Genomic DNA, 15,727 nt, shown 5'->3' with positions numbered 1-15,727 from the left:
TAGGCCCGAAACGTCAGCCTTCCTGCTCCTCTGATGCTGCTTGGCCTGCTGTGTTCATCCAGCTCTACACCTTGGTATCTCAGATTCTCCAGCATCTGCAGTTCCTACTATCTCTAATAAAAGAAGTCACGGATTGGAGAATGTAGAATTCAATAAGTGGAGTTAAGAAATAAAAGACACAGATAGGAGTAGTCTACAGTCCCCTAACAGCAGTATACTGTAGGACCGAATAATCAGGAGATAATGAGGGCATATCAAAAAGATAGTAAGTTCACCATTAAATCTTAATGCAGATTGGAAAAACAAAATTGCAAGTGGTAGTGACAAAGAAGAATTCATGAAGTTTATTTTGGATATTCTCCCAGAACAGTACATAGTCTGGTCCGTGGTTCGATCGCCAGTTTGATTTGATAATGTACAATATGACAGGTTTATTGAATGATCTCACAGAAGAAGATCTCCTCAGAAACAGTGTCAATAACATGAAAGAATGAATTACAAAGGAATGAATATAAATTTGGCTGCAGTGGACTGGGAAAGGTATTTAGCAGCGAAGACCATTGACTAACATTGGCAGATACTTAAAACAAAGTAGCTCATGACTCACAACAAAGATATATCCCTGAGGAAGGAGGTGCAAGGCATAAGCCAAATATGGTTAAATTAAAATTGGGAAAATATGCAATTTCATGCTGTATACCACAAAAATTTGCGGTTAAGCCAAAGGATTGGGAAAATTTTAAAAACTAAAGGTTGACCAACAAAAATACAGAGGGAGAAAACAGAATTTAGAGGTAAACTAAAATAACATGATAAAGGATAGCAAGAGTTTCTTTAAATATATCAAAAAAAAGAGAAAGGCAACTGTGAACATAAGCCCCTTAGAGAATGGGGCTGGGAAATAAATGGGGAACAGGGAAATTGCAGAGGAGTTGGATAAATATTTTACATCAGTCATGATAGAAGATACGAAGAGCACTCCAAAAAGATACTAAATAATTAATGAGCAAAAGGGGAGGAAATAAATATAACTATTACTAGAGAAAGAGGACGAAGGAAACTAATGGAAGGGGTGGGAGGAGGATTTTCAGGATACAACCTGTAACTACTACTGAAGTGCCACAGGGATCAGGTGCTGTGCTGTGCTACAATTATTTACAATACACATACGACTTCGATGAGAAAAATAAAGGGACTATCACCCTACTGAAGTTTGCAGGTAACACTAAAATGGGTGGTGAGACAAGTGGCGAGGATACTACAAAGACCTGCGGAGGGATATAAACAGGTTAAACGACTGGGAAAAAAAAATCTCAGATGGAATGTTATTCAGGAAAATGTTAAGTTATGCACTTTGGCAGAAAGAATAGAGCCAAATAACAGTCACAAAATGCTATCATACAAGTCTAGCAAGTAATAGGGAAGGCAAATGGACTATTGGTCTTTATTTCAAAAAGAATGGAAAAAACTAAACTAAGTGTTTGTCAGACAACACCTAGGATATGGTGAACAATTTTAGACTCCTTATCTAAGGAATGATATACTGGAATTGGGGCAGGCCAATAAAGGTTGACTAGTTTGATCCAGATTATGGAGGGATTTTCTTACAAGGAGAGTTTGCTTGGGTTGGGCCTGTAATCGTTGGCCTTTAGAATAAGAGGAGACTTTATTGGATGATAAAAAATTCATAGAGGGCTTAAGAGGGTAGATGATGGGTTTATTTCCCCTTGTGGTAGAATCGAGGACCAGAGGGCATAATGTATTGCCCATTTAGGGCAGAGACAAAGAGAAATTTCTTCTCAGAGGATAGTCAATCTGTGGAATTCTTTACCATATAAGAGGGCTGTCAAGTAAATTTACGGCCGATATACATATTTTTGATTAGTATGATAATCAAGTGCTCTGGGAGAAATCAGAGGAAAGTGAAGTTGAGGATCATCAAATTAGCCATGATCTCATTCAATGTGGAGCAGACACGATGAACTAAATGGTTTACTTCTGCTGTGACATCTTATGGCCTGCCATTCAATAAGATCATGGCTTATCTGTTTGTAGTCCACACTCCCACCTATCCCCGATAACATCTGATTTCCTTTCTTAACAATCTACTTCCACCATTAAAATATTCAATGACCATGCTTCCACCACCTTCTAAGGTAGAATGTTTCAAAGTTGCACAGGAGTCAGAGAAAACAGTGCCACCCATCTATGCTAAAAAGGGCAAACCCACAAAAAGAAATATTGTTTCCACATCCACCTTGTCAAGACCATTCAGGACCTTATACACTTCAATCAAGTCATCCCTTGGTCTCCTATACGGTAGTGAAAATGACTTTTTTCGGGGGGGTGGTTGGGGAAGTGTTCGATCAATCTAATATTGCTGTAGTAAGGAATCACAGGACTTGTATATTTTGAAATTCCCATGACAAGTATCACTTGTGATCAGGGAAACTTCCTTGCAGGTCTTGGGTGTATCAGAAGCGCAGTTCAAGTTATTCACCACTTCTATTTCTCAATATTCAGGCCCATATCTGACGATGCTTCCAATTTGAACAAAATATTAATAGTACTTGATTTCACAATTTTAGAACAAGTCCCAAATTTGAATGCTAATAATTAGCATGCATTGTGCCAGATCTTACAGTAGTGCACAACGTGGTCCAATTGACAGAGTGTGAGAAAGCAATAGTACTTCGGCCATCTGGATCTGACTGGCTGGGCTATTGGACCAGTTGTGCCAAAGTATACCAGGCACTGCACAATAGTAAGCAATACAAAACAGAATCCTAAATGGAACATTTTATTATTCCCAGGAATGTGGAGCCTTGTAACTTGATAGCTATTGCATCATACACAGATTTAATCATTACCCACTAGAGAACTGGGACACAGTTGTTGACAACATTGGCCTTCAACCTCTGGGACCTAAGTTTAAAACAAGCCCAGACTAATTGAATCGAAGTCTCATCTTAACACAGCTGCAGCGTCCTAACTAGAATAGTTTTCAGCTACTTCAATCCAATAGTCAGTCAATGGATGCATGTCTGTACTAAACTGCTAGCTTTATGCTATTTTAATGTTCAAACACAAGAGTATGTGCACAAATCAGTATTGAGATGGGATATGAACATGAAATTCATGTTTAGAATGGGCAAAACAGGACCAAAAACTTGATGTTCTTGATTTAGCCTCTCCTACACTGGCACTAGGAGTGCTCAATTCCCATGGAAGATAAAAATAATCCACTCTTTTCAAATGTCTTTCACAAGAGGGCAAAAAACAAAATTACATAAAAACAGATCTCACCATTTCATAGCACATGCCCACTCTCTAAAGTTTAAAATTTTGAATACCACACTGCTTATTTCTTTTGAAGTAACAAAGAACAAGTTTCAACTGACTAGAAAAAGAAAGACCTAAATGCCAAACAGATTTTTGTTTTACGATCCCCAGTGTGGAAACAGGCCATTCGGCCCAACGGGTCTACACCAACCCTCCGAAGAACACCCCACCCAGACCTATCCCCGTAACCACACATTTCCCAGGGCTAGTAGGAACTGCAGATGCTGGAGAATCCGAGACAACAAGGTGCAGGGCTGGATGAACACAGCAGGCCAAGCAGCATCATAGGAGCAGAGAGGCTGACGTTTCGGGCCTAGACCCTTCATCAGAAAAGGGGGAGGGGAAGGGGGTTTTGAAATAAATAGGGAGAGAGTGGGAGGCGGATAGAAGAGGGATAGAGGAGAGGATAGGTGGCTAATGCACCTAACCCACACATCTCTGGACACTAGGGGTAATTAAGCATGGCCAATCCATCTAACTTGCATATCTTTGGGCTGTGGGAGGAAACTGGAGCACCCAGCAGAAACCCATGCAGACAAGAGGAAAATGACTGTGTAGAGTTTGCACAGTCGCCTGAGGCTGGAACTGAACCGGGGTCCTTGACCCTGCGAGGCAGCAGTGCTAACTACTGAGCCACCATGCCGTGCTTAGGAATAGTCCTATTGTCTCAGCTCTGGCATGAATTTATCCTTATTTTCAGCACTTGAGTATTGTTTTTTTTTAAAAAGAAAAAAGATATGTGTGAAAACTTTTTGTCTTGTACTCATAGGGACATTTACAAAAAATATCAAAGGAAAATGGATCAACATTTTATACTGTATAAACAGTGCTGATTGGTTGGCATGTGGACTTTAATTGGTACAGGCATCTTTTTAATCCAGTCATATTCAAGTTCTGTGTATTCAAACAAATATTTTGGACATTTCTGATTCTACATAGAGATTCACGAAATAGAATCCTATCATGTGAAGTGTGTAGAGATCCCAGCTGTTGGCACTACTGGACAAGTGAGATCCAAAGTGTGGCTCAATTACATTTATTTTAAAGTGTAAAAAGTGGTTAGTCACAGCCATACGCAAAACCAGATTTTTTTGAACAAAAGAAAACGTTGAGACAAAATAAATTTTAAAAACAAGCCAACTAAGTTAGAATTATCTCAAAGCATGCAGCAAAACAAAAAGTTACAGCCTGTTTCCCAACACCATCCATTGCAGCAACTCAACTCCAAATAAATTACGTGTCATATCTCAACTCCAGGACTCAACTTAACTGACTCCTAGCAGGCTCCTTGCCACAGACTATGAAGATTATTCAATGAGTCCTTTCCAAATCTGCTGGTATGAACTATTCAAAAATCCGAGAACCTAAACCTTCTCCATTCTGATAACCCGCAGATTTAAGCATATCCTGCTGGTTAGGACATTTCACAAACTAAACCCTTCTAAAAGGGACTTAATGCCCTCAATCATTCTTCTAGGAAAGAAACGCAACTACTTCTAAACTCAATGCTGGTGTGTCTTCTGAACTGGTCATAAATCCAAAAAGTATAAACATCTTCCCATCAATACTACGGGGGTTTACAGTCACCTGCTCTCTGCCAGAATGTTGGAGTTAAACACTATTCTGGAAGGACAATCTTTTTAAAAAAAAAGCCGCACAGAAGTAACCAATACCTGCCTACCTCTCCGATGGGGTCCAAATTCCAAAACTATTAAGATATAAATTATACACCTTTGTTACAAAGTTATATAGAGTAATTGTGAATTAGAAGGCAGAAAGCTAGAATTTGTTTGGAAAAAATGATAAGGGAGAAGAGTGCAAAGTTCCTTTAAGAGGTAAAAATGCTTTTCTAAGCTTAAGAGATTTATACAGAAGGAAAAAAAAATGTCTGTATGTAGCTGAAGATGTACAGCCAGTTCTGAAATTGAAACATGTATCAATTGGCTGCGTGATTGGAAACCTCAGGCTTGTTTTGTTGTTTTGGTAATGACCTGGAATCAGCCAATTAATTTAAACCAAGTGCTTAGCGATTGAAAGTCAATGGAATTTAAATCTGATTGTCAAAACTATCATGGACCAATGCTATTGCAAGAAAATTGTTATGTCGATGAATATAAGGAGAGAGTTTTTGAGCACAAGTGTGAGAAGCCATCGGAGAAATAAGAATCTACCTCTCAAGAAAGCACCATCTATCCATAAAAAGGTACCATGGCACTTTTAGCTAAGAGTCCTCACAGAAGACTTCACAGAGAAAATATCCCTGACAGCCGGATCAATGGAAGAAAGACGTTTATGACTTGAGAACAGAAGAATAGTGTGTAGACTTTGAGAGACTAAGTTTTAATTTATTTTCTTATTACTTGGGTTTATATAAATGGGACTTGTGTTTATTGGAACAGCACATCAGTAGAATTTAGTTCAGTTAGGAATAGTTAGTAGTTAAGGGGGTTTGTTAGTAATTGTTTATTTATTTAACCCTAACAGTGAACAAATTAATTGTTACTTTTTATTTGTAAAGCGAATATCAGGGATTTTCTTTCATTTAACCACTTTTTTAAAGAAGTGATTATAAAGGCAAGGCGAGCTTCTCTGGGTGTTTCGGGTTTAACTATTAGAAGGGAACCTCTACTTCCGCTGTAACAAAATTGGGGGCTTGTATTTCGGTTTAATTATCAGAGTTTCAATCTCCTCGCTGTAACATGTTTAATCAAAAAATATTGCTTGATATTTGCTTACTTAGCTTCTTACATCAAGCTCAACTCCAAGTCCCATCCAGAAACATGATAGCTGTTAACCCAGAAATCACCACCTTGTAAGATGACAACCCATGGGTACCATTAGATGTGTGTTTTAGGCTCATACAGCAATAGCAACCATAAGCACTATCTTGATTTTATAAATGGAGAATGATTAGTTGGGTCTACTTCTACAAGCAATCACCAAGCCATCATCTTCAGCGGAAAGAGGAAAGACAACAGAAGTTGCAGACAAGAGGAAAAAATCTCCTCATACTTTTGATCCTATGTAGAATCTCAGTACCTCAGTACTTCTCCAATCAAAGTAATCAATGACTGCATTCAAAGTACCAGTATGTCCTGCTTGTAACAAAGTAGAAAAGCTAGCTTGCATTCCAGTATAAATTTTCTCCCTCCAATGCAAGTGTCCACCATCATTAGCCATGCCCAGACAGTGGTACAATTGAGAAAACAAACTGTGTGAAAATCCCTATGCAGCAATCAGCAAGGAGTACGGTCACTAAAAATCACACAGGAAATTTTTTGGCAGAACACGGGGTGGTGGTCTAGAACCTACAAGTCATAACAATTAAATCAATACATTACAACTTAAATAATGCATTTAAAAAAACATCAGAAACTTGAGTTTTGTTCTCAAATTGGAGTTCATTTCCCTTTTATACAATTCCTGGACATGCAATTACAGACTGCAATCCACTACTAATGGAATCTAGTAACTGACTGCCATCTAAATTAGAGACAGGGCTCACTAAATCCAAGTTCTGTGGATTGTGCTGCAAAGATCTGGACATCCATGAAACTTCTTCATAACCCTGAAACTGCTCAATGTAATTGTTGTGTGTAGTAGATTTGATACAGACATCCTCAAAATTCAGACAAGCAAGTTTATGATATCCGCCATACTATTTACAATCTACCAGATAGTTACTTCAAAAGGTCAACTGCTCTGTGGTGTCAGCATTATTTTTTATTTATTCATTCATGGGATGCGGGTGTCACTGGCCAGGCCAACATTTATTGCCCATCCCTAATTGTCCAGAGGGTAGTTAAGTGTCACATGTAGGTCAGACCACATAAGGACAGCAGTGTTTCCTTCCCAAAAGGGCATTAGTGAACCAGCTGCGTTTTTCCAACAATGGTTTTTAATGGTCACCATTAGACTTCTAATTCCAGATTTTTTTTTGAATTAAATTCCAGCAACTGCCATGGCAGGATTCAAACCAGAGTTCCCAGAACATTAGTAGGGTCTCTGCATTAATAGGTAACACTTTGAAGACCGAGGATGAAGTCCACCAGGATTCAAATATGTGTCAGCCTACAGCTCCAACATTTACTCAGCACCACTGCTGTAGTGGTTGTGATTACCCCTCATTTCTCCCTCCTTTCCATTTCCTGATACAGTGCTGCTTCTGAGATGTTACCTTCATCCTATAGTGAATACTGGAATAAAAAACCTATTCAATTCATCTGCCATCTCCTAAGTTTCCATTTTTAAGTCCCTGACCAATACTCAGTTAACGTTTTAAATACTTAAGTGAAAATCTTACCGTCTGCTTTCATATTTCCAGCTAGCTTTCTCTTTTTATACTCTAAGTTTACCCTCATTAATTGTTGTTAACACTTATATTCCGTCCAAACATCTAACCTCCCATTTGTCTTTGAGTGATTATCTGTTTAAATTCCATCTTGATGGAAAGCCCTTTAATCGTCACTCATCTCCAAAGTAAAACTAACTCACCAGAGCTGCAGATGCTGGAGAATCTGAGATAACAAGGTGTAGAGCTGGATGAACACAGCAGGCCAAGCAGCATCATAGTCATAGGAGCAGGAAGGCTGACGCTTCGGGCCTAGACCCATTTCTGATGAAGGGTCTAGGCCCGAAATGTCAGCCTTCCTGATCCTATGTTGCTGCTTGGCCTGCTGTGTTCATCCAGCTCTTCACCAGAGATGTACTTTCTTTTTGTAGGTGGCTAGAGAGTTGATGCCTACTTTGCACCAAATTTGCAAGCCACTCTCTCTCTTTTCAATTAGTTGTAAAACAAAGTCAGTCTATTTTTGCATGTTGTGAAAACGAAGTTTGGATCAGGCATGTTGTTAAAATGAAGCTCAACCAAATATGCCACTATTCACCTATGAAAAAGATATTTTCAAAGTTCAGTATCACCGGTAAAGCCAACGTTGATGAGGAGGTCCTGCATTGGATCAGCTGTACCAGATCAGCCTGCTACAGACTTCAGTTACAGTCTTAATAAAGACCTTCAAAAGTCTTAGTGGACAGAGAATTACAGTGAGACTCGGATGGTGCATTTAATAACAAATAAGAGAGCAAGAGAAATTCCTTCAGCAACGCATCTGCGACATACTCTAAATTCAATGGGAGAATCTCACACACACAAAATTGTGATCCTCTTGAAGCCAGCTCTACAAACATTCATGCAGAAATCAAATTCAGTGGTCCAATAGCCATAACCATTGTGCCTGCCAAAAAGCCAAAACTCTAGTGAAGAACAAAGAAAGCACTTAAAAAACATTCTAAAAAGGTTTCCTTGAAGTGCAGCGGCATTGACATTAATAACTGGGAGGAGCTTGTTACCAATCGTTTAAAATGGTAACAATATGTCCACCGAGTTGCATCATGCTTTGGGTTACATCTTAACAAGGTGGCATAGAAGGAAAGAAAAAAGGAAGCCAATCTAGCAATCCGGACCTCTATGATGATACTATGGCCTTAAGAAACGCATTTGTCCTGGTCATTTTATGAAGACAGGTTGAGACAGAGGTTATGAACGGTCTGTCCCAAGCCAATAAAGTAAATAGCTTAGGCCTTGGGTTTTTTTTTTTTAAGTTGGAACAATAGAAGCAGCGTGGAGGGGTGGGGTCAAGTTCCCATAAAACCAGGACTTTAGTTTAACTCTCTGTAGCTGAGTTGAGAAGCTGCTATACATCTCTCCTTGCTACAGCAAAACATTTCAGTTCTCGCTCTCTCTCACACAGAGTTTTCTCTATGTTCTTTCCTCGTGGACTAGAGAATTGCATGTTAGGCCATCTATTTTATAGAATTTGTCTTTGCCAAGGGTGTGTTTATGGGATGTTACTATCTTGGAACACCTAATCAGTGGCAGTTAACATATATATTATCTTGTTAAGTATTTCGATAGAGTTACAGTTAGGCTAATTTTTTAAATTCTCATTCTGTTTGTGCTTTAACTGGAGTGTAAGAATAAACTGTGTTTTGTCTCCAGCCTAATAGTTTGGCCAATTGAATTGCATCTGGAACACAAAGCCTTACACTAGCCTTTTAAAGTAAGGAAGACTGGGATCTAGGCTACTTTCTTAATACATTTTGAGAGGTTTGGTCTAGTCCATAACAGCTCCCTGAATTGTAGATCATCTTTTCTCATTTATCCATAGGTCAAGAAATTGACCTGCTCAGTCACCTGAAGAAACGCTTCTCAAACTTGTGACTGGGAACAGATGTCACCCTCAAAAAAGTCAATTTGGAGAGAGGTCTACAACAGAAAACTGAATGTGGGAAGCATTAGTTGTTTTAAAAAAGGAAGTGGGAACAAGCATCAACAGTTCATTAAGTATGTCTCTTAAACAGTATTCTTTACTTGTGGGCAAAGATATTGAGTGTTAAGTAGGGATTTTACTGCAGGGTGCATGGCAGCCACCAGCCAACCACATTCATGCATTTTTCCAGTGTGGTTTACCCTGTATTTAACCAACTCAAATGGTTATATCAGTTCTCACATACATGAGTGGGTAGCCAGCTGTTTTCAACACAAGAAATGTTTTCTACCTTGAAGAAAATGAGTGACAAATACAAAAAAAAAGGGACAGCAGAGAAAAGAGAAAGAAAGGAGGATGCAGAAGTAAAAGAGCAACAAAAGACAACAAGACTCCTGTGATTACGGGGCTAAAAACAAACCGTGGTCAACTACAGAACATCAAAAAAAATTGAATATTTTTAAAAATTATTTAATAGGCCCAAGTGCTAAAACTAGAAGTTCACTCAATGATTTTATAAAGCTACTTGCGCACATGGGCTGAATTAAAACATTTTCTGAAGCAGTCCTTTTTACCTTCAAGGCAGACTATTATTCTATTTCTGAAGTATCTTTCCAAAATTGAAACTTAAAGCAGTTAGCAATCACAGGAGAAACTTTCAAATTTTCTTTCAACAATAGTAGTTGTTACTAAACACTTGAGATGCTGATGAGCACAACAAGTCTTCAATGGTATGGCATATAGATATAGCCGAGTTAGCTTGACTTGATTCTCAACACTTCTGACTCCAAGTTAAAAAGTTAAGAGCTTCACCATCACATTAGCACTTGAACATAAAAATCTAACTGTGTAACAGAAGCATTAGATGTCAACCTAAAGTTCTAACAGCCTATTCCCTCCAACCCAAAGCCTTAAAACTTTTTCAACCTCGCAGAAATTCTATTCTTTTGACACAAGGCTTTTGGGCATCCGTTACTCCTTTTCTTTGACCCATTTATAGCAGTATATTCAGCCATATCGGTCCCCAAACCATTAAAACCACTCTTTTCAACCGAGCTGTTAGTTAGCCATTCCAATACTCTGTTATCTACGCCGGAGGCTCATCGTCAATGTCTGTCCGATTGTGACCTTTTCCTATGAGTGGCACTAATAAGTGCAAATTGCCGAGTGACTGTATCCATTTGCTGCAAGAGATATAGTGCTAAATCAAATAAACTTTATCCTTCCAGATCTCCTCTTGGTCGATACTCAATTAATCACTATAAAATATCTCTGCCAACAGCAAGACTTCGCACCATCAGTATTTGAGTGAGTTGTACAGTGCAAAATATGCCTCTACATGTATACAGTTCATGCGCAAAAGTTTCTTTTTTGAAGTTCTTTGAAAACACAAAAGCAACAATACACTTTGATGTTCCTTTATGCAAGTGGACAATGCTAGAAAGCCCATTCCCTAATTCTCACAAAAGACAGTGCTGGCGGTTTCCTTGATAGAGAGAACTGTTGGGCCATTTGGAAGGGAAGTTAAGAGTCAACTACGTTGCTGATGAATCTGAAGGCAGATTTAGACCAGACAAGGGAAAGGAAGCAGAGTTCCTTCCCTAAAAGAGCACTAGTGAACCAGATGGGATTTTTAGGACAACTTGTTAGTTGGATGGTCATGATTACTAGTCCAGTGAGAACTTTAAACTCCAGATTTATATAATTAAGCTAAATTCTCACAAGTCAAAGCCGGATTGAAACTTGTGCTTCCAAATCGTTGATCCAGGTATCTGAAATAGTAGGCCTGTAAGAAAACCACAACAATGCCATCGATGTGTGGCAGATCTTAGAAAATGCAATTTACTAATTATTAGAAGATGTCAAATTTTATTTCTACCGTACAATTTAAAGTATGGGAAGGTGATGATTTGAGTACATGTCAGGACTCTTACCCTTGATGTTGGCCTTCTCAAACTACGAAGGAGCTTCCCTCGCTTTGACTCATCTCCATCTGTCTCATACGTATTAGTTGTATTGTCTCCCTTAGGTAGTGACGAATCAGCTTCTGCTTTTTTCTGCGATGACAGAGACCCAAGTTCATCATCACTGCCAACACTGAAACTTGTTCGATAACTTGCAAACCTGCCTAATCTTTTGGATCGGTCTCTGTACAACAATGGTTTGCTCACAGAGGAAAGTTTTCTCTGGCGCTCCAAAGAGCTGATATCCATCTCACTGTCTGACCCATTACCACTTCCATTCGATTGTGATTTTGCAGAAATGGAATTCCGAATTGTAATAATTTTGCCCTGGGTGCTGTCATGTGGTACTGAATAGATATTTTCTTCATCCCCTCTTGGTCTCACCAAAGTGTCAATTGGTTCTGCATAATCAGAGGTGTATGATCCATCGTCAGAAGGTGCCCAACTTACAGTTGAAGGCTTTCTCGGCATTTCTTTGCTGGCTGGTTCTTTTCCCTCAGAAGAATCCATTTTCTTCATCAGTTTGTCAAAATGTACCATTGGCTTTGGTTTTACAGGAGGAGGTACTTTGTTATTTAGCCTCTCAAAAGAGCTGAGAGTGCTGTATAGAGAATAGTTGTCATTCCCTTCAAGGTCCATTAAGAGCTTAGGTTGCTCTTTTGCCAATAGAGGCCCAGAAGTTTCATCTTGAAGTGCAACGTAGGGTGGCGGGCCTTCAATATCCTCATCATAGTCAAAGCAGTTTGAATTATTGAGTGGTGAGCCTGGCCTGGGAGAAAAATTAAACACTTCTTCTGGGTTGCTGCATGCTTCTGCTGCATTGTCATACATGTGTGAAGCTTCAACGAAGATTTTCTTTTCAGTTGCATCTCTGAAAAATTTAGCAAAAATCTCAGCATTGTGCTGGAATGGCTGTCCACTAGATATTGCAGTAAACCTACCACTGATCTCATGAGCAATTTCCTGGCCTTCTTCAAGCTGGTCCCGTGAGACATCACTCTCTGACACCTCAGTTCCTTCAGTGATAGCTACTAGTTGAATGGGTATGATGTCTTGCACATCTGACAGAAACGCACGGAGCATCGCTAAAGAAGCCTTGCGCCTAGCTAAATAAAACACAATGTATCCATGGACTAACTGGTTTTTCCTTATGTTGAAAGAGGAATGATAAGAAAGAATTGATACTTCAACACTTTTGCGTACTGCTCCAATTGTTAATTCAAGCATTACAGAATTGCTGTTCCCAGGTTGCAATGAACTACAAAAATGAGGTTGAATGATGGAGAGGAGGACTTCATCCACATTAAATAAATCACCACACATCAAACACATGACTACTCGAAGTTCTGCATCAGTTAAGTCTTTAATGCTGGGGGATGCACTAACTAGATTCAAATTGCGTTTCATGGTATCCAACAAGCCTTTCAAAGCCTGATTGATTTGCAATTCACTAAAGTTTCGCCCAGAACCCACACTGTGAGAAGTTACATCAACAAAAAGGCATTGCAATTTATTGGCAAGTTGTTGGCCATGGTTCCTCAATGTTTGTAGTGTTTCTCCACCACTCTCCCTTTTGTTTGCTAAAACTAGAGTTAGAGGCAGCTGTGCTAAGTGATTGTCCCTTCGGTCTAACGTCGACTCTTTCAGTTTCTCTAAGCTCTCCTTTATGTAATACAGTGATTCTTTGGAGTTGTAGAGGCAAAGGCAACCATGAGGTTGAAAGGTCGATGTCTGAAAAGAATTAACCCGATGTTTCACATTTCCTTCTATTGGTCGTAACGATAATTCATACATTTTACCCTCAAGCACATACTTATCATCAGTACACAGGGCTCGAATCTCATTAGCCAGTTCATGTGCAAGCCCATCCTTGCCGAGAAGTACAAGGTTGAGTTTGTCAGCACTAGAGTGCGAATGAGAGTTCACAAGACTTCGATCAGAAAATCGGTAAAATCGGGCAGCCAACAACTGTTCAACTTTACTGTCCATACATTTCTGACTGTTCGGACAAGTCTCTTTTGTTGGATGGTATACAAAGTGAATGTGTTTCAAGACGAGGGCATCCCGTTCAGCTTGCAGCTTTTGAAGTGCCTTAAATCGTTGTTCTTCACCCAAAACATCCTGAATGAGACCCATTTTCTCCTTGCTGGGCTTTGCATCCAATTCCAATTCATAAAACAACTCAGAATACTCTAAAAGCAATTCCTGAAACTGATCCTTGGCTTTATCAATGATCTCACGTTGATGTCTACTGTAAATATCTTGGTATTCAGGCTCCTGGAGCCACTGATAAAATTCTTCATTCATAACAAAACTTCTAGCCTCTTCCCATGGTTTTCCAGGGGTTATGAAAGGAGATGATCCCAGATTTTCCTTGAAAGCTTTCCTCATCTCAGCTCTCTTTCTTTCATTCTTCAGTTTCTCCAAATGCTTTCTGAATTGATCTTCTGCACATTTTCCAGCCAGCAGGTCAAATGGAATTCGGTCGTCATCTACTTTGTCAATATGATCGGTTTTATCCCATGGTGTCTCATTAAGGACAATAAACCAGGTTGAGAAGTCCTGTTTGGTCTTCAATCTCTGCTGTGCTATGGGCCAGTTCAAGTTTTCGATCTCATTCAGATCTGGAAATAGGGCATCAAGAGCAAGCACAAGTCTGTTAAGGTACTTGTTCTTTAAGTGTTCAATGTGCTTGTCCTTGAGCATCAGGACATGCTGTGCAAACAGCTTTTTGGCCTTCAGAGTTCCTTCTAGATCCACATACTCCTGGAATTCAGGTTTCATTTGCATTTTCCTAGTGGCATTCATCCAACTTTCATTATGATGGGTGACACAGTGGCTAATGATAAATTCATACTTGTCTTTTCCATGAGCTATTAACTGACTTTGTTGTTTCAAAGCTTCATAGTATGGAGTTATTTTGGGCCTTGCCCTGCTTTTGTCAATTAGCTGTGCTAAAGTACTAAAGGCCAATTCCACATTGACATTCGATCGAGCTGATGTCTCCACTACTTGGAGGTTCTTTCTTGCCATGGCAAAGGAATGTGCCTCACGTATGTACCTTTCCACACCTTCGTCACATTTTGTCAGCACCACCACAATGGGCTTTTTTGTTTTTATTATTTGGTTATACAGGTTTGTGACAAACTTAAGTTGGTCCTCAAAATTCCTGTTCATACCCCGGCTGACATCTACACAAAGAAGGAAACCATCAATCAGTAGTTTACCTTCTGGCATCTGCTTCTGTTCAAAGTCTTGTTCCAGACCCAACTGGTCAGTGCAAATGTACATCAGCTTTTCAGCAGATGCCAATTTGGTAGCTGCAGCACGTTTAATATAGGGTTGTAGGGCAGTGCTCCTATGCGGTTGAAAAGTCTGATCATCAATGAATTCTGTTTGTTCCACCACATGAATTCGACATTCAACTCCTTCCTCCACCGTTCTACCAACCTCACCCCAATATAAAAAATGGTCATTGTTAACAACACGGCCCCCAAAGTCACTGGTGCTGAGGACAGAGGTGTGATCCAGATGAAATTCATCGGCTTTAGGGCGGACAAATCGATTGCAGAAACACGACTTCCCAACCCCACACTGGCCCTTCTCTTTCTCCGTTCCAGATAATCCCACGACACTGATGCTGTAGCTTGGGATCCGTACATCCTGTTTTTTTGCCATCATAATTATCCAATCATTCTGACAAGGTCAACAGCAGTACCACCATAGAACTCCTAGCAATCTGAAAAGGAGCAGAGTTATAAATTGTCACTTTTTGCAAAACAAGCTTCTGATCCCATGGTTTTGTGGTCCTCAGTATAATCCTTCCTGCCCTAGGAAGTTAAAAAACTCGGTCCCAGTAACTCCCTGTAAAAGAAAAACAAGAGAAGTCAATAAAAGCAAAATACTATAGATGCTAGAAATCTGAAACCAAAAAACAGAAGTGGAGAAACTCTAAGTCTGGCAGCATCTGTGAAGAGAGAAACAAAGTTCACATTTCAAATCAGTTGTGACATCTTCAGAGCTGAAAAAAAAATGGTTACAAGGAAGAGTAATTTGGACTTGAAACATTAACTGTTTCATTCGACAAATTCTGCCAGGCTTGCTGAATTTCTCCAGCACTGTTGTTGAAGAAACAGGTATGTAGGATTGGAAATT

The 15,727-nt window shown here is 39.5% G+C and overlaps 1 protein-coding gene across 1 annotated transcript in view; it reads right to left on the bottom strand.

Moving 5' to 3' along the window:
* The window catches only part of LOC109936791 (rho GTPase-activating protein 35), a gene marked incomplete at its 5' end in the record, with an annotated part of 25,748 nt that extends 10,471 nt beyond the window's left edge, over positions 1 to 15,277 (bottom strand). The window contains one exon of the mRNA XM_048618219.1: positions 11,543 to 15,277. Coding sequence (XP_048474176.1) covers positions 11,543 to 15,277 — 3,735 coding nt within the window. The remainder of the gene's footprint in view (positions 1 to 11,542) is intronic.
* Positions 15,278 to 15,727: the final 450 nt, after the last annotated feature.

The sequence above is a fragment of the Rhincodon typus genome, chromosome 39 (genome assembly GCF_021869965.1).
Source record: "Rhincodon typus isolate 14 chromosome 39, sRhiTyp1.1, whole genome shotgun sequence".
Lineage (NCBI taxonomy): Eukaryota > Metazoa > Chordata > Chondrichthyes > Orectolobiformes > Rhincodontidae > Rhincodon > Rhincodon typus.
Note: the sequence above shows the minus strand (reverse complement) of the source record. Positions and strands in the feature narration are given on the sequence as shown.